Below are 19057 nucleotides of genomic sequence, written 5' to 3' on the forward strand. Positions count from 1 at the left end.
GTTCGTACCAGGGGTGTGTATATTGTGTGTTGTTCGTACCAGGGATGTGCGTAGTGTGTGTTGTTCGTACCAGGGGTGTGTGTAGTGTGTGTTGTTCGTACCAGGGGTGTGTGTTGTTCGTACCAGGGGTGTGTATATTTTGTGTTGTTCGTACCAGGGGTGTGTATAGTTTGTGTTGTTCGTACCAGGGATGTGTGTAGTATGTGTTGTTCGTACCAGGGATGTGTGTAGTGTGTGTTGTTCGTACCAGGGTGTGTGTAGTGTGTGTTGTTCGTAGCAGGGGTGTGTGTTGTTCGTACCAGGGGTGTGTATATTTTGTGTTGTTCGTACCAGGGGTGTGTATAGTTTGTGTTGTTCGTACCAGGGATGTGTGTAGTGTGTGTTGTTCGTACCAGGGATGTGTGTAGTGTGTGTTGTTCGTACCAGGGATGTGTGTAGTGTGTGTTGTTCGTACCAGGGATGTGTATAGGTTGTGTTGTTCGTACCAGGGATGTGTATAGTTTGTGTTGTTCGTACCAGGGGTGTGTATAGTTTGTGTTGTTCGTACCAGGGGTGTGTATAGTTTGTGTTGTTCGTACCAGGGTGTGTATAGTGTGTGTTGTTCGTACCAGGGATGTGTATAGTTTGTGTTGTTCGTACCAGGGGTGTGTATAGTTTGTGTTGTTCGTACCAGGGATGTGTGTAGTGTGTGTTGTTCGTACCAGGGGTGTGTGTGTAGTGTGTGTTGTTCGTACCAGGAGTGTGTGTAGTGTGTGTTGTTTGTACCAGGGATGTGTGTGTGTGTGTTGTTCATACCAGGGGTGTGTGTAGTGTGTGTTGTTCGTACCAGGGGTGTGTGTTGTTCGTACCAGGGGTGTGTATATTTTGTGTTGTTCGTACCAGGGGTGTGTATAGTTTGTGTTGTTCATACCAGGGATGTGTGTAGTATGTGTTGTTCGTACCAGGGATGTGTGCAGTGTGTGTTGTTCGTACCAGGGTGTGTGTAGTGTGTGTTGTTCGTAGCAGGGATGTGTGTAGTGTGTGTTGTTCGTACCAGGGATGTGTGTAGTGTGTGTTGTTCGTACCAGGGGTGTGTATAGTGTGTGTTGTTCGTACCAGGGATGTGTATAGTTTGTGTTGTTCGTACCAGGGATGTGTATAGTTTGTGTTGTTCGTACCAGGGGTGTGTGTAGTGTGTGTCGTTCGTACCAGGGATGTGTATCCCGTCGTATTTGATGTCCATCTCGTGCAGGCCGGCCTCAGTCGGAGCGTATTTAACCGTTACTGTCCCGTCCTTATTGTCTGTGATGTCTGGCTTGGCTGTCTTACCTGACGGCATGCGCACATCACCTAGGGGACGAAGACAACGGTTAGACAGGCAGGCCTTGTTTTTCCTTTTTATTAGAAGTCGTTGAAAAGAATCAGAGGACACGGCTAAATTCGGTCTGCTCTCTGCTTCTTAACCCCGTTTTGTGTGTGTGTGTGTGTGTGTGTGTGTGTGTGTGTGTGTGTGTGTGTGTGTGTGTGTACCTGTGATCTCTCCATTCTGGATGGTGAAGGGGATGATCAGATCAAACGGCCGGAGTCCCACAACGTCCAAACCGTTCGTTCGCATTGGCTGGTCTGTTGCCTAGAGGGCAGAGGTCAAAGAGAGTCTGAGAGGGAGAAGGGTTGGGTAGGGAGGGGGAGGGAGGGAGAGACTGTATGGGGTTGGGTGACGAGGGGTGATGGACTGGGATATGGGGTTGGGTGAGTAGGGGTGAGGGACTGGGGCTGGGTGAGGAGGGGTGAGGGACTGAGGTATGGGGTTGGGTGAGGAGGGGTGAGGGATTTGGGTATGGGGTTGGGTGAGGAGGGGTGAAGTATGGGATTGGGTGAGGGACTGAGGTATGGGGTTGGGTGAGGAGGGGTGAAGTATGGGATTGGGTGAGGAGGGGTGAGGGACTGAGATATGGGGTTGGGTGAGGAGGGGTGAGGGACTGTGCTATGGGGTTGGGTGAGGAGGAGAGGGACTGTGGTTGGGTGAGGAGGGGTGAAGTATGGGATTGGGTGAGGAGGGGTGAGGTATGATGTTGGGTGAGGAGGGGTGAGATGTGGGGTTGGGTGAGGAGGGGTGAGGTATGATGTTGGGTGAGGAGGGGTGAGGTATGGTGTTGTGTGAGGAGGGGTGAGGTATGGTGTTGTGTGAGGAGGGGTGAGGTATGGTGTTGGGTGAGGAGGGGTGAGGTATGATGTTGGGTGAGGAGGGGTGAGGTATGGTGTTGGGTGAGGAGGGGTGAGGGTATGGGGTTGGTGAGGGGAGTGAGGAGGGGTGAGGTATGGGGTTGGTGAGGGGGTGAGGTATGAAGGTACACACATCAGAATAGGCTGTAGCTGAAATGAGAAGGCGATAGGGACCAAACACCAAAACATACAACACACAAGAAGATCATGACGATGATGATGATGATGATGATGATGATGATGATGAAACCGCTGACACTGAGACAATTACATCATAACATAAGCAACAGACAGACAGACAATATATTGACACACGGTGGCCATTTTGTCAAATGTGGAGTCACATTAATGATTCACAAAATAGGAGAGGAGAAGAGAGGAGAAGAGAAGAGAGGAGAGGAGAGGAGAAGAGAAGAGAAGAGAAGAGAAGAGAAGAGAAGAGAAGAGAAGAGAAGAGAAGAGAAGAGAGGAGAGGAGAGGAGAGGAGAGGAGAGGAGAGGAGAGGAGAGGAGAGGAGAGGAGAGGAGAGGAGAGGAGAGGAGAGGAGAGGAGAGGAGAGGAGAGGAGAGGAGAGGAGAGGAGAGGAGAGAGGAGAGGAGAGGAGAGGAGAGGAGAGGACCAGTACCGAGGGTTGTTGACTGTAGTACTGTGGTAGTTGTTCTTGTTGGAGGAGCTGATCTGAGGGGGCTCCTTCCACTGCCTGAGGGAGAGGAGAGAGGAGTGGAGAGGGGAAGTAGGAGGGAGGAGGAGAGGGGAAGTAGGAGGGAGGAGGAGAGGGGAAGTAGGAGGGAGGAGGAGAGGGGAAGTAGGAGGGAAGAGGAGAGGGGAAGTAGGAGGGAGGAGGAGAGGGGAAGTAGGAGGGAAGAGGAGAGGGGAAGTAGGAGGGAAGAGGAGAGGGGAAGTAGGAGGGAAGAGGAGAGGGGAAGTAGGAGGGAAGAGGAGAGGGGAAGGAGGGAAGAGGAGAGGAGAAGTAGGAGGGAGGAGGAGAGGGGAAGTAGGAGGGAGGAGGAGAGGTAAGGAGGGGAGTGGAGAGGAATAGAAGAGATGTGAGTTTGTCTGACTAGGCTCTGGGGTTTACGAGGGCTCAACGTTACATAACGTTCACATAGAAATGGGTAGCCTAGAACAGACATGATTGTCTGTCAGAAGGTGTCAGATCTATTGGTTACATTTCTATCTGCAACGTTCTGTCACCTCCACTAGACCGACAAGCTCTGTGTCTCTGGACAGTCCAATGAACAGCTGCTGTAAAGAGAGGGCGGGCCAAGAGGTCTCATTAACCAATCAAAGACTCACATTCCTGCAAAGACCACAGGTTTTAAAATCTGTGTTGAAATACTATTGTAAATATCTCAATTATTTACACATACATTGGAGGTAAGTAATCAGATATATTGAATTTGAAAAGACAAATCGTTCAAAATGTAAATGTATTTGGAAGTACAGTTGTAAAGAATTTGAAAAATGCATTTAACCTGGGTATTTAAACCCTGGTATTTAACCTGGGTATTTAAACCCTGGTATTTAACCTGGGTATTTAAACCCTGGTATTTAATCTTGGTATTTATTCTGGGTATTTAACCTGGGTATTTAAACCCTGGTATTTAACCTGGGTATTTAAACCCTGGTATTTAACCTGGTTATATAACCCTGGTATTTAATCTGGGTATTTAACCTGCGAATTTAACCTGGGTATTTAATCTGGGTATTTAACCTGGTTATTTAAACCCTGGTATTTAATCTGGGTATTTAACCTGGGTGTTTAACCTGGGTATTTAATCTGGGTATTTAACCTGGGTATTTAAACACTGATATTTAAACCCTGGTATTTAAACCCTGGTATTTAATCTGGGTATTTAAACCCTGGTATTTAATATTGGTATTTAATCTTGGTATTTATTCTGGGTATTTAACCTGGGTATTTAAACCCGGGAATTTAACCTGGGAATTTAACCTGGGTTTTTAACCTGGGTTTTTAAACCCTGGTATTTAATCTGGGTATTTTACCTGGGAATTTAAACTGGGTATTTAATCCCTGGTATTTAATATGGGTATTTAACCTGGGTATTTAAACCCTGGTATTTAATCTGGGTATTTAACCTGGGAATTTAACTTGGGTATTTAAACCTCGGTATTTAATCTGGGTATTTAACCTGGGAATTTAACCTGGGTATTTAAACCCTGGTATTTAGCCTGGGTATTTAAACCCTGGTATTTCACCTGGGTATTTAAACCCGGGTATTTAAACGCGGGTATTTCATCTGGGTATTTAACCTGGGTATTTAAACCCTGGTATTTAATCTGGGTATTTAACCTACGAATTTAACCTGGGTATTTAAACCCTGGTATTTAATCTGGGTATTTAACCTGGGTATTTAATCTGGGTATTTAATCTGGGTATTTAAACCCTGGTATTTAATCTGGGTATTTAAACCCTGGTATTTAATCTGGGTATTTAAACCCTGGTATTTAATTTGGGTATTTAAACCCTGGTATTTAATTTGGGTATTTAAACCCTGGTATTTAATCTGGGTATTTAAACCCTGGTATTTAATCTGGGTATTTAAACCCTGGTATTTAACCTGGGTATTTAAACCCTGGTATTTAACCTGGGTATTTAACCTGGGTATTTAAACCCTGGAATTTAACCTGGATAATTAACCTGGGTATTTAAACCCTGGTATTTAACCTGGGTATTTAAACCCTGGTATTTAACCTGGGTATTTAACCTGGGTATTTAACCTGGGTATTTAAACCCTGGTATTTAAACCCTGGTATTTAAACCCTGGTATTTAAACCCTGGTATTTAAACCCTGGTATTTAACCTGGTTATTTAATCTGGGTATTTAACCTGCGAATTTAACCTGGGTATTTAAACCCTGTTATTTAACCTGGGTATTTAACCTGGGTATTTAACCTGGGTATTTAAACCCTGGTATTTAACCTGGTTATTTAAACCCTGGTATTTAATCTGGGTATTTAACCTGCGAATTTAACCTGGGTATTTAAACCCTGGTATTTAACCTGGGTATTTAGCCTGGGTATTTAAACCCTGGTATTTAAACCCTGGTATTTAATCTGGGTATTTAACCTGGGTATTTAAACCCAGGTATTTAAACCCTGGGTATTTAACCTGGGTATTTAAACCCTGGTATTTCATCTGGGTATTTAACCTGGTTATTTAAACCCAGTTTTTAAAACCTGATATTTAATCTGGGTATTTAATCTGGGTATTTAAACCCTGGTATTTAAACCCTGGTATTTAATCTGGGTATTTAACCTGGGTATTTAAACCCTTGTATTTAATCTTGGTATTTATTCTGGGAATTTAACCTGGGTATTTAAACCCTGCTATTTAACCTGGGAATTTAACCTGGGTATTTAAACCCTGGTATTTAATCTGGGTATTTAACCTGGGTATTTAAACCCTGGTATTTAATCTGGGTATTTAACCTGGGTATTTAAACCCTGGTATTTAATCTGGGTATTTAACCTGGGTATTTAAACCCTTGTATTTAATCTTGGTATTTATTCTGGGTATTTAACCTGGGTATTTAAACCCTGCTATTTAACCTGGGAATTTAACCTGGGAATTTAACCTGGGTATTGAAACCCTGGTATTTAATCTGGGTATTTAACCTGGGAATTTAACCTGGGAATTTAAACCCTGGTATTTAATCTGGGTATTTAACCTGGGTATTTAAACCCTGGTATTTAATATGGGTATTTAACCTGGGAATTTAACCTGGGTATTTAAACCCCGATATTTAACCTGGGAATTTAACCTGGGAATTTAACCTGGGTATTTAAACCCTGGTATTTAACCTGGGTATTTATACCATGGTATTTAACCTGGGTATTTAAACCCTGGTATTTAATATGGGTATTTAACCTGGGAATTTAACCTGGTTATTTAACCTGGGTATTTAAACCTTGGTATTTAAACCCTGGTATTTAATATGTGTATTTAACCTGGGTATTTAACCTGGGTATTTAACCTGGGTATTTAACCTGGGTATTTAAACCCTGGTATTTAATCTGGGTATTTAACCTGGGTATTTAAACCCTGGTATTTAATCTGGGTATTTAACCTAGGGATTTAACCTGGGTATTTAACCTGGGTATTTAACCTGGGTATTTACACCTGTTTTTTTAAATCCAGGTATTTAACCTAGGGATTTTATTCTGGGTATTTAAACCCTGGTATTTAACCTAGGGATTTAACCTGGGTTTTTAACCTGGGTATTTAAACCCAGGTATTTAACCGCGGTATTTAACCTAGGGATTTTATTCTGGGTATTTAAACCCTGGTATTTAATCTGGGTATTTAACCTGGGTATTTAAACCCTGGTATTTAATCTTGGTATTTATTCTGGCTATTTAACCTGGGTATTTAACCTGGGTATTTAACCTGGGTGTTTAACCTGGGTGTTTAACCTGGGTGTTTAACCTGGGTGTTTAACCCTGGTATTTAATCTGGGTGTTTAACCTGGGTATTTAAACCCTGGTATTTAATCTGGGTATTTAACCTGGGAATTTAACCTGGGTATTTAAACCCGTTTTTTAAACCCTGGTATTTAATCTGGGTATTTAAACCCTGGTATTTAAAGCCTGGTATTTAAACCCTGGGTATTTAACCTGGGTATTTAACCTGGGTATTTAACCTGGGTATTTAACCTGGGTATTTAAACCCTGGTATTTAAACCCTGGTATTTAATCTTGGTATTTATTCTGGGTATTTAACCTAGGTATTTAATACGTGTATTTAACCTGCGTATTTAACCTGCGTATTTAACCTGGTTATTTAACCTGGGTATTTAAACCCTGGTATTTAACCTGGGTATTTAACCTGGGTATTTAAACCCTGGTATTTAATCTGGGTATTTAACCTAGGGATTTAACCTGGGTATTTAACCTGGGTATTTAACCTGGGTATTTAAACCTGTTTTTTTAAATCCAGGTATTTAACCGCGGTATTTAACCTAGGGATTTTATTCTGGGTATTTAAACCCTGGTATTTAATCTGGGTATTTAACCTGGGTATTTAAACCCTGGTATTTAATCTTGGTATTTATTCTGGCTATTTAACCTGGGTATTTAACCTGGGTATTTAACCTGGTTATTTAACCTTTGTATTTAACCTGGGTATTTAACCTGGGTGTTTAACCTGGGTATTTAACCTGGGTATTTAACCTGGGTATTTAACCTTTGTATTTAACCTGGGTATTTAACCTGGGTATTTAAACCCTGGTATTTAATCTGGGTATTTAAACCCTGGTATTTAACCTGGGTATTAAACCTGGGTATTAAACCTGGGTATTAAACCTGGGTATTAAACCTGGGTATTAAACCTGGGTATTAAACCTGGGTATTAAACCTGGGTATTTAACCTGGGTATTTAATCCCTGGTATTTAATTTGTGAATTTAACCTGGGTATTTTACCTGGGTATTTAAACCCTGGTATTTAATCTCGGTATTTAAACCCTGGTATTTAAACCCTGGTATTTAATCTGGGTATTTAATCCCTGGTATTTAATCCCTGGTATTTAATCTCTGGTATTTAATCCCTGGTATTTAATCCCTGGTATTTAATCCCTGGTATTTAATCCCTGGTATTTAACCTGGGTATTTAATCCCTGGTATTTAATCCCTGGTATTTAATCCCTGGTATTTAACCTGGGTATTTAAACCCTGGTATTTAAACCCTGGTATTTAAACCCTGGTATTTAAACCCTGGTATTTAAACCCTGGTAGTTAAACCCTGGTATTTAAACCCTGGTATTTAACCTGGTTATTTAAACCCTGGTATTTAACCTACGATTTTAACCTGGGTATTTAAACCCTGGTATTTAATCTGGGTATTTAACCTGGGTATTTAATCTGGGTATTTAAACCCTGGTATTTAATCTGGGTATTTAACCTGGGTATTTAAACCCTGGGTATTTAACCTGGGTATTTAAACCCTGGTATTTAATCTGGGTATTTAAACCCTGGTATTTAATCTGGGTATTTAAACCCTGGTATTTAATCTGGGTATTTAAACCCTGGTATTTAATCTTGGTATTTATTCTGGCTATTTAACCTGGGTATTTAAACCTGGGTATTTAACCTGGGTGTTTAACCTGGGTATTTAACCTGGGTATTTAAACCCTGGTATTTAAACCCTGGTATTTAATCTGGGTATTTAACCTGGGTATTTAATCTGGGTATTTAAACTAGGGATTTAACCTGGGTATTTAACCTGGGTATTTAACCTGGGTATTTAAACCCGTTTTTTAAATCCAGGTATTTAACCGCGGTATTTAACCTAGGGATTTTATTCTGGGTATTTAATCTGGGTATTTAACCTGGGTATTTAAACCCTGGTATTTTACCTGGGTATTTAACATGGTTATTTAACCCAGATTTTTAACCCAGTGATTTAGCCTCGGTATTTAACCTCCCAAGTCCAAAAGTCCTTTTTTCGCTGCTCCTGCTGCTGCCTTTGCTGTTTCCCGTTACCACGCCGCTTGGTCCTGTTGTGGTGGGTGATTCTGTCACGGCATTCGTTGTGGGAAGGAGGAGCGGATCAAAATGCAGCGTGGTTGTTATTCATTTTATTTTAATAAAGAAATGATATACACTGAATAAACTAACAAAATAACAAACGTGTGAAAACCTAAAACAGCCCTATCTGGTGCAAAACACAAAGACAAGAACAATCACCCACAAACCCACAGTGAAACCCAGGCTACCTAAATATGGTTCCCAATCAGAGACAATGACTAACAACTGCCTATGATTGAGAACCATATCAGGCCAGACATAGAAATAGACAAACAAGACATCCAACATAGAATGCCCACTCAGATCACAACCTGACCAACCAAAACATAGAAACATACAAATAAACTATGGTCAGGGTGTGACAGAGTGGAGAGGCACGCACCGCATTACAAAATAAGTATTTGAAAATCTATTTGTTTTTTACAAATAACCATTCAAATAGTTTTAAAGAAAGTACTTGTATTTTCAAATACACAGAAACAAGTATTTTAAATACTGTATACTCAAATACACAGAAACAAGTATTCTAAATATCGTATTTGAACCCAGGTCTCTGTGTGTCCATGTCCGTGTGTGTGTATGTCTCGCTTTAAGTACAGTGATGAGTTACGTACCGTGACCAGGAAGGGGCCGTTGGGGATGAGTTACGTACCGTGACCAGGAAGGGGCCGTTGGGGATGAGTTACGTACCGTGACCAGGAAGGGGCCGTTGGGGATGAGTTACGTACCGTGACCAGGAAGGGGCCGTTGGGGATGAGTTACGTACCGTGACCAGGAAGGGGCCGTTGGGGATGAGTTACGTACCGTGACCAGGAAGGGGCCGTTGGGGATGAGTTACGTACCGTGACCAGGAAGGGGCCGTTGGGGATGAGTTACGTACCGTGACCAGGAAGGGGCCGTTGGGGATGAGTTACGTACCGTGACCAGGAAGGGGCCGTTGGGGATGAGTTACGTACCGTGACCAGGAAGGGGCTGTTGGGGATGAGCTCCCCTCCAAAGCGAACGCAGATACAGTAATCTCCAGGCTGGGGGGCAGTGTAGAAGATATCAAAGGTTCCATCCTCATTCTCCACCACTTCTACATCTAACTCCACCCCTTCTGAGGTACACACACTGCACGTCACCTAGAGAGGAGGGAGGGAGGGGGTAGAAGATATCAATGGTTCCATCCTCATTCTCCACCACGTCTACATCTACTTATCCATCCTTTATTCACTCTGTTTTTATCAGTTACATTTTTCATTCATCGCAGCGTCACATAAAAACCATACGGTTTGGGGAATTACAATGAACCAGGGGAATTAGGGGAATTACAATGAACCAGTGCAATACAAGGTCAAGACCTTCACAAACAGACATACTACAAACCTAATTCTAACCCTAACCCTAAATCTGTTCATTTTCACCTTTCCTTTTCCAGCAGCCTTTGCATTCACAGTGAAGACGGTCTGCTCGCCGCTCTGGATGGCCGTACCCACACCAGCCCCTGAGAGGTGGAGGGATGGAGAGATGGAGGGATGGATGGAGAGATGGAGAGGGATGGAGAGGTAGAGGGATGGAGAGATGGAGAGGGAGTCAGACACAAAGAACAAGTCTGAGACTCCCTCCCTCCATGTATCATCTCCATGATCCCATGAGCCCTATTCTCCTTAAAGCACTATACAAGTAAGGAACACAATTTCCTATCCCACCTTCTACTGTTACACTATATTAGTAGAAAGAGAGAAAGAGAGAAAGAAAGAGAGAAAGAAAGAGAGAAAGAGAGAAAGAAAGAGAGAAAGAAAGAAAGAAAGAAAGAAAGAGAGAAAGAAAGAAAGAAAGAAAGAAAGAAAGAGAGAAAGAAAGAAAGAAAGAGAGAAAGAAAGAAAGAAAGAGAGATAGAAATGCAAAAACCTAATAAATAAATAATCTCTCCCAAGTTGTTCCCTCGGAGAGTTCATCAATGAGCTTGATGCCTTGATAAGCTCCTTTCCTGAGGACGGCTCAACTCTCACAGTCCTGGGCGACTTTAACCTCCCCACGTCTACCTTTGACTCATTCCTCTCTGCCTCCTTCTTTCCACTCCTCTCCTCTTTTGACCTCACCCTCTCACCTTCCCCCCCTAATCACAAGGCAGGCAATACGCTCGACCTCATCTTTACTAGATGCTGTTCTTCCACTAACCTCATTGCAACTCCCCTCCAAGTCTCCGACCACTACCTTGTATCCTTTTCCCTCTCGCTCTCATCCAACACTTCCCACACTGCCCCTACTCGGATGGTATCGCGCCGTCCCAACCTTCGCTCTCTCTCCCCCGCTACTCTCTCCTCTTCCATCCTATCATCTCTTCCCTCTGCTCAAACCTTCTCCAACCTATCTCCTGATTCTGCCTCCTCAACCCTCCTCTCTTCCCTTTCTGCATCCTTTGACTCTCTATGTCCCCTATCCTCCAGGCCGGCTCGGTCATCCCCTCCCGCTCCGTGGCTCGACGACTCATTGCGAGCTCACAGAACAGGGCTCCGGGCAGCCGAGCGGAAATGGAGGAAAATTCGCCTCCCTGCGGACCTGGCATCCTTTCACTCCCTCCTCTCTACATTTTCCTCCTCTGTCTCCGCTGCTAAATCCACTTTCTACAACTCTAAATTCCAAGCATCTGCCTCTAACCCTAGGAAGCTCTTTGCCACCTTCTCCTCCCTCCTGAATCCTCCTCCCCCTCCCCCCCCTCCTCCCTCTCTGCAGATGACTTCGTCAACCATTTTGAAAAGAAGGTCGACGACATCCGATCCTCGTTTGCTAAGTCAAACGACACCGCTGGTTCTGCTCACACTGCCCTTCCCTGTGCTCTGACCTCTTTCTCCCCTCTCTCTCCAGATGAAATCTCGCTTCTTGTGACGGCCGGCCGCCCAACAACCTGCCCGCTTGACCCTATCCCCTCCTCTCTTCTCCAGACCATTTCCGGAGACCTTCTCCCTTACCTCACCTCGCTCATCAACTCATCCCTGACCGCTGGCTACGTCCCTTCCATCTTCAAGAGAGCGAGAGTTGCACCCCTTCTGAAAAAACCTACACTCGATCCCTCCGATGTCAACAACTACAGACCAGTATCCCTTCTTTCTTTTCTCTCCAAAACTCTTGAACGTGCCGTCCTTGGCCAGCTCTCCCGCTATCTCTCTCAGAATGACCTTCTTGATCCAAATCAGTCAGGTTTCAAGACTAGTCATTCAACTGAGACTGCTCTTCTCTGTATCACGGAGGCGCTCCGCACTGCTAAAGCTAACTCCCTCTCCTCTGCTCTCATCCTTCTAGACCTATCGGCTGCCTTCTATACTGTGAACCATCAGATCCTCCTCTCCACCCTCTCCGAGTTGGGCATCTCCGGCGCGGCCCACGCTTGGATTGCGTCCTACCTGACAGGTCGCTCCTACCAGGTGGCGTGGCGAGAATCTGTCTCCTCACCACGCGCTCTCACCACTGGTGTCCCCCAGGGCTCTGTTCTAGGCCCTCTTCTATTCTCGCTATACACCAAGTCACTTGGCTCTGTCATAACCTCACATGGTCTCTCCTATCATTGCTATGCAGACGACACACAATTAATCTTCTCCTTTCCCCCTTCTGATGACCAGGTGGCGAATCGCATCTCTGCATGTCTGGCAGACATATCAGTGTGGATGACGGATCACCACCTCAAGCTGAACCTCGGCAAGACGGAGCTGCTCTTCCTCCCGGGGAAGGACTGCCCGTTCCATGATCTCGCCATCACGGTTGACAACTCCATTGTGTCCTCCTCCCAGAGCGCTAAGAACCTTGGCGTGATCCTGGACAACACCCTGTTGTTCTCAACTAACATCAAGGCGGTGGCCCGTTCCTGTAGGTTCATGCTCTACAACATCCGCAGAGTACGACCCTGCCTCACACAGGAAGCGGCGCAAGTCCTAATCCAGGCACTTGTCATCTCCCGTCTGGATTACTGCAACTCGCTGTTGGCTGGGCTCCCTGCCTGTGCCATTAAACCCCCACAACTCATCCAGAACGCCGCAGCCCGTCTGGTGTTCAACCTTCCCAAGTTCTCTCACGTCACCCCGCTCCTCCGCTCTCTCCACTGGCTTCCAGTTGAAGCTCGCATCCGCTACAAGACCATGGTGCTTGCCTACGGAGCTGTGAGGGGAACGGCACTGCAGTACCTCCAGGCTCTGATCAGGCCCTACACCCAAACAAGGGCACTGCGTTCATCCACCTCTGGCCTGCTCGCCTCCCTACCACTGAGGAAGTACAGTTCCCGCTCAGCCCAGTCAAAACTGTTCGCTGCTCTGGCCCCCCAATGGTGGAACAAACTCCCTCACGACGCCAGGACAGCGGAGTCAATCACCACCTTCCGGAGACACCTGAAACCCCACCTCTTTAAGGAATACCTAGGATAGGATAAAGTAATCCTTCTCACCCCCCTTAAATGATTTAGATGCACTATTGTAAAGTGGCTGTTCCACTGGATGTCATAAGGTGAATTCACCAATTTGTAAGTCGCTCTGGATAAGAGCGTCTGCCAAATGACTTAAATGTAATGATGTAATGATGTAATGTAAATTGAGAAAAAATCCAACAAGAAACATAGAGACCCAGAAAACCTGAGTCTTCACCTTTACTGTCGTGAATCACTAAAACAATACAGAAATACCCTATGGAAAAAGAAGGAACAGCATGTCAGAAATCAGCTCAATGTAATTGAAGAATCTATAGACTCTAACCATTTCTGGGAAAATTGGAAAACTCTAAACAAACACCACAGAGAGTAATCTATCCAAAACGGAGATCGATAGATAGATACATCAATTCTCCAATCTTTTTGGTTCTATAACAAACAACAGACAGCAAAAAAACATATACAAGATCAAATACAAATCTAAGAATCAACTATTAAAGACGACCCACTGGATTCTCCAGTTACACTGAAAGAACTACAGGACAAAATACAAACCCTCCAACTCAAAAAGGCCTGTGGTGTTGATGGTATCCTCAATGAAATTGTAAAATATACAAATAACAATTTCCAATTGGCTATACTAAAACTCTTTAACATCATCCTTAGCTCTGGCATCTTCCCCAATATTTGGAACCAAGGACTGATCACCCCAATCCACAAAAGTGGAGACAAATTTGACCCCAACAACTACCGTGGTATATGCGTCAACAGTAACCTTGGGAAAATCCTCTGCATTATCATTAACAGCAGACTCGTACATTTCCTCAGTGAAAATAATGTACTGAGAAAATGTCAAATTGGCCTTTTGCCAAATTACCGTACGACAAAACATGTATTCACCCTGCACACCCTAATTGACAACCAAACAAACCAAAACAAAGGCAAAGTCTTCTCATGCTTTGTTGATTTCAAAAAAGCCTTTGACTCAATTTGGCATGAGGGTCTGCTATACAAATTGATGGAATGTGGTGTTGGGGGAAAAACATACGACATCATAAAATGTATGTACACAAACAACAGGTGTGTGATTTAACCTCACTAGGAAAGGGGGCACTATTTTCACCTCCAGATGAAAAGCGTTCCCAAAGTAAACTGCATATTACTCAGGCCCAGAAGCTAGGAAATGCATATAATAAGGATAGAAAACACTCTAAAGTTTCCAAAACTGTTAAAAGGATGTCTGAGTATAACAGAACTGATATATCAGGCGAAAACCTGAGAAAAATCCATCCAGGAAGTGGATTTTTTTAAATGTTTGTAGTTTTCCATTGACTGCCTATTCTGTATCCCATCCCATGACTTAGGACTCAAATTGTTTCAGGCTTGTATTCTGAAAAATTAGGGAGTAAGACCACTTTGAGTGACCACTTTGAGTGACCACTTTGAGTGACCACTTTGGACCCTGGGAAGTCGCCAGACCTGTTTGGTGCACACGACCGAGAGCCTTTCTTGTTTTTCTTTTATATTGACGAAGCAATTGTTCGGTTGAAATATTATTGATTATTATGACTAAAATCAACCTGAGGATTGATTATAAACATAATATTTGGATTTTTCGTCTGCCTGTTGTGACTGCCTTTGAGCCATTGGATTATTGAACAAAACGCGCCAACAAAACAGAGGTTTTTGGATATAAAGAGGGACTTTATCGAACAAAACAAATATTTATGTTGAAACTGGGAGTCTTGTGAGTGCAACCATATGAAGATCATCAAAGGTAAGTGATTAATTTTATTGCTATTTCTGAATTTTGTAACTGCAATACTTGGCTGGTAACTGTTTGTAATGTTTTGTGTGCTTGGCTCTGTCCTCAGATAATATCATGGTCTGCTTTCGCCGTAAAGCCTTTTTGAAATATGACACTGCGGTTGGATTAACAAGAAGTTCATCTTTAAACCGATGTATAACAGATGTTTTATGAACATTTATTATGAGTATTTCGGTTTTTGAATTTGGCGCTCTGCAATTTCACTGGATGTTGGCCCGGTGGGACGGTATTGTTCCACATACCCATAAGAAGTTAAATTGGCAAAAAACACACATTTCTTCCCACAGGGCCGTGGGTTGAGACAGGGATGCAACTTAAGCCCCACTGTCTTCAACATATACAGTGAGGCAAAAAAGTATTTAGTCAGCCACCAATTGTGCAAGTTCTCCCACTTAAAAAGATGAGAGAGGCCTGTATATATATATATATATATATATATATATATATATATATATATATATATCAATGAATTGGCGAGGCACTAGAACAGTCTGCAGCACCCGGCCTCACCCGACTAGAATCTGAAGTCAAATGTCTACTGTTTGCTAATGATCTGGTGCTTCTGTCCCCAATCAAAGAGGGTCTACACCAGCACCTAGATCTTCTGCACAGATTCTGCCAGACCTGGGCCCTGACAGTAAATCTCTGTAAGACAAAATGGTGTTCCAAAAAAGGTCCAGTCACCAGGACCACAAATACAAATTCCATCTGGACACCATTGACCTAGAGCACACAAAATACGATACATACCTCGGCCTAAACATTAGCGCCAAAGGTAACTTCCAAAAAAGCTGTGCTGAGCTACAAGGCAAGAATGGCTTTCTATGCAATCAAAAGGAACATACAACACAACCTACCAATTAGGATCTGGCTTAAAATACTTGAATCAGTTGTAGAACCCATTGCCATTGATGGTTGTGCGGTCTGGTCGCCAACCAAAAATTCACAAAATGGGATAAAACACCAAATTGAGACTCTGCATACAGAACTGCAAAAATGTCCTCTGTAATAATGCATGCAGAGCAGAATTAGGCCGATACCCACTAATTATCTACAGCCACCTAAAAAGGAGTGATTCCCAAACCTTCCATATTAATGCCATCACCTACGGAGAGATGAACCTGGAGAAGAGTCCCCTAAGAAAGCTGGTCCTGGGGCTCTGTTCACAAACAGACCCCACAGAGCTCCAGGACAGCAACACAATTAGACCCAATCAAATCATGAGAAAACAAAAAGATATTTACTTGACACATTGGAAAGACACAGAGAGAGAGAGAGACACAGAGAGAGCGAGAGAGAGAGCGATAGAGAAAAAGAGAGAGAGACAGAGAGAGAGAGACACAGAGAGACAGAGAGAGAGAGAGAGTGATAGAGAAAGAGAGACACAGAGAGAGAGAGAAAGAGAGAGAGAGAGCAAAAGAGAGAGAGAGTGAGCAAAAGAGAGAGAGAGAGAGAGATCAGGAAAATGAGCTAGTTGAACTATAAAACTCTGCATGCAGAGTCAAACAGCCTAAAGTAACAAAGAAACGGACCAGAGACAGAACCAGACCAGACTAGTGGATCTACCATCCTGGGGCTATATCCTGCCTGTTTGGCCCTGTCCGGTGGTATCATCGGATGGGGTCACAGTGTCTCCTGACCCCTCCTGTCTCAGCCTCCAGTATTTATGCTGCAGTAGTTTATGTGTCAAGGGGCTAGGATCAGTCTGTTATATCTAGAGTATTTCTCCTGTCTTATCATTTACATTTACGTCATTTAGCAGACGCTCTTATCCAGAGCGTCTTATCCGGTGTCCTGTGTGAATTTCAGTATGCTCTCTCTAACTCTTTCTCTCTCTCTGAGGACCTGAGCCGTATGACCATGTGTCAGGACTACCTGGCATGATGACTCCTTGCTGTCCCTAGTCCACCTGGCCGTGCTGCTGCTCCAGTTTCAACTGTTCTGCCTGCGGCTATGGAACCCTGACCTGTTCACCGGACGTGCTACCTGTCCCAGACCTGCTGTTTTCAACTCTCTAGAGACAGCAGGAGTGGTAGAGATACTCTGAATGATCGGCTATGAAAAGCCAACTGACATTTACTCCTGAGGTGCTGACCGTTGCACCCTCGACAACCACTGTGATTATTATTATTTGACCATGCTGGTCATCTATGAACATTTGAACATCTTGGCCATGTTCTGTTATAATCTCCACCCGGCACAGCCAGAAGAGGACTGGACACCCCTCATAGCCTGGTTCCTCTGTAGGTTTCTTCCTAGGCTTTGGCCTTTCTAGGGAGTTATTCCTAGCCACTGTGCTTCTACACCTGCATTGCTTGCTGTTTGGTGTTTTAGGCTGGGTTTCTGTACAGCCCTTTGAGATATCAGGGGAGGAGGAGGGGAGGAGGAAGGGAAGAGGGAGGTGAGGAGGGGAGGGAGGAGGAGGGGAGGAGCAGGGGAGGAAGAAGGGAGGAGGAAGGGAGGAGGAAGGAGGGGAGGAGGGGGAGTGGAGGAGGGGAAGGAGGAGGGGAGGAGGAGGGGAGGAGGAAGAGTGGAGGAAGAGTGGAGGAAGGGAGGTGGGAGGGAGGGGAGGAGGATGGTAGGAGGAAGGGAGGAGGGGAGGAGGAAGGAAGGAGGGGGGTTGAGGGGAGGAGGAAGGGAGAAGGAGGGGAGGAGGAAGGAAGGAGGAGGGGTTGAGGGGAGGAGGAAGGGAGAAGGTGTCAGGACCCGGTTTCGAACCTGGGTCTCTGGAGTGAGAAACAGTCACTTAACCAACTGAGCCACGAATAGTCAGCAGAACCCAGAAGATGAGGCAGACACAGCAGTACTTAAGACGGTGTATTTAATAAAGAAAAAATCCTAAAATACAAAAAATGGCAAATCCAAAAGGTGGTAGGAAAAACACAAAAAACCTCAAAAGAAACTCACCAAAAATAAACAAAAACAAAAAACAGAATACCACAAGAACTTCACCCGGAATCGACAAGAGCACACAGAACACTAGGGCAGGGTGCTAACATACAAACACAGAGCACAGAACTGAGGGAAACAAAGGGTTTAAATACAATCAGGGGAAACGAGACACAGGTGCAAATAATAATGGGGATCAAGGGAAAAACATAGGGACAAAAAGCACAATGGGGACATCTACTGACCAAAACCCGGAACAACCCTGGCCAAATCCTGACAGAATCCCCCCTAGGAACGGCTCCTGACGTTCCTACCAGCTCTCTCAGGGTGGAGGACCCTGAACTGACGAATGAGGTCAGGGTCCAGGATGTCTTTGGCAGGAACCCAGGAGCGCTCCTCAGGACCGTAGCCTTCCCAGTCCACCAGATACTGCCAGGACCGCTGCACCCGGCGGGAATCCAGTATCCGGTGGACGGTATAAGCCGGCTGGCCTCCAATGACACGAGGCGGAGGGGGAGGTCTGTCTGCCGGGACAAGGGGAGAAAAAATAACAGGTTTTAACAATGACACATGAAATGTGGGATTAATCTTAAGGGATCTGGGTAAGTGTAGGCGATAAGAAACTGGGTTAACTCTCCTGGCAACCTTGAAGGGACCGATGTATTTTTGGGACAGCTTGCGAGACTCCACCCGTAGAGGTAAGTCTCTTGTGGAAAGCCAGACTCTCTGGCCGGGGCGCAGGGTAGGCCCGGGACGGCGACGTCTGTTGGCTTGTTTTTGATACCTCTGTGAGGAACGCATCAGATTAAGACGGGTCTTCCTCCACATAAGCCGACAGCGTCTGACGAACCTCAAGGCTGAAGGCACTCTGACTTCTGCCTCCTGGTCCGGGAACAATGGAGGAGCATAGCCAAACTGACACTCGTGCGGGGACATACCAGTGGAGGAGGAGCGCAAGGTGTTGTGCGCGTATTCGGCCCAAACAATAAAGGATGACCATGTGGACGGGTTGTCACGAGTCATACATCGGAGGGTGGTTTCCAGCTCTTGATTCATCCTCTCTGTTTGGCCGTTGGACTCCGGATGGTACCCTGAAGATAGACTGGCAGAAGCCCCCATGAGTTGGCAGAAGGCCTTCCAAAACCTTGAGGCGAACTGGGGACCTCTGTCAGAAACCACATCTTGAGGAATGCCG

The 19057-nt window shown here is 44.7% G+C and overlaps 1 protein-coding gene across 1 annotated transcript in view; it reads right to left on the reverse strand.

Moving 5' to 3' along the window:
* Positions 1–19057, reverse strand: part of flna (filamin A, alpha (actin binding protein 280)) — a 216810-nt gene that overhangs the window by 44223 nt on the left and 153530 nt on the right. Inside the window, exons 30-34 of the mRNA XM_064921966.1 lie at positions 10156–10235; positions 9706–9873; positions 2828–2902; positions 1510–1609; positions 1189–1329 (exon numbers count right to left, since the gene is read on the reverse strand). Of these exons, the coding sequence (XP_064778038.1) occupies positions 1189–1329; positions 1510–1609; positions 2828–2902; positions 9706–9873; positions 10156–10235 (564 nt within the window). The remainder of the gene's footprint in view (positions 1–1188; positions 1330–1509; positions 1610–2827; positions 2903–9705; positions 9874–10155; positions 10236–19057) is intronic.

The sequence above is a fragment of the Oncorhynchus masou genome, chromosome 18 (assembly GCF_036934945.1).
Source record: "Oncorhynchus masou masou isolate Uvic2021 chromosome 18, UVic_Omas_1.1, whole genome shotgun sequence".
In the NCBI taxonomy this organism is placed as follows: domain Eukaryota; kingdom Metazoa; phylum Chordata; class Actinopteri; order Salmoniformes; family Salmonidae; genus Oncorhynchus; species Oncorhynchus masou.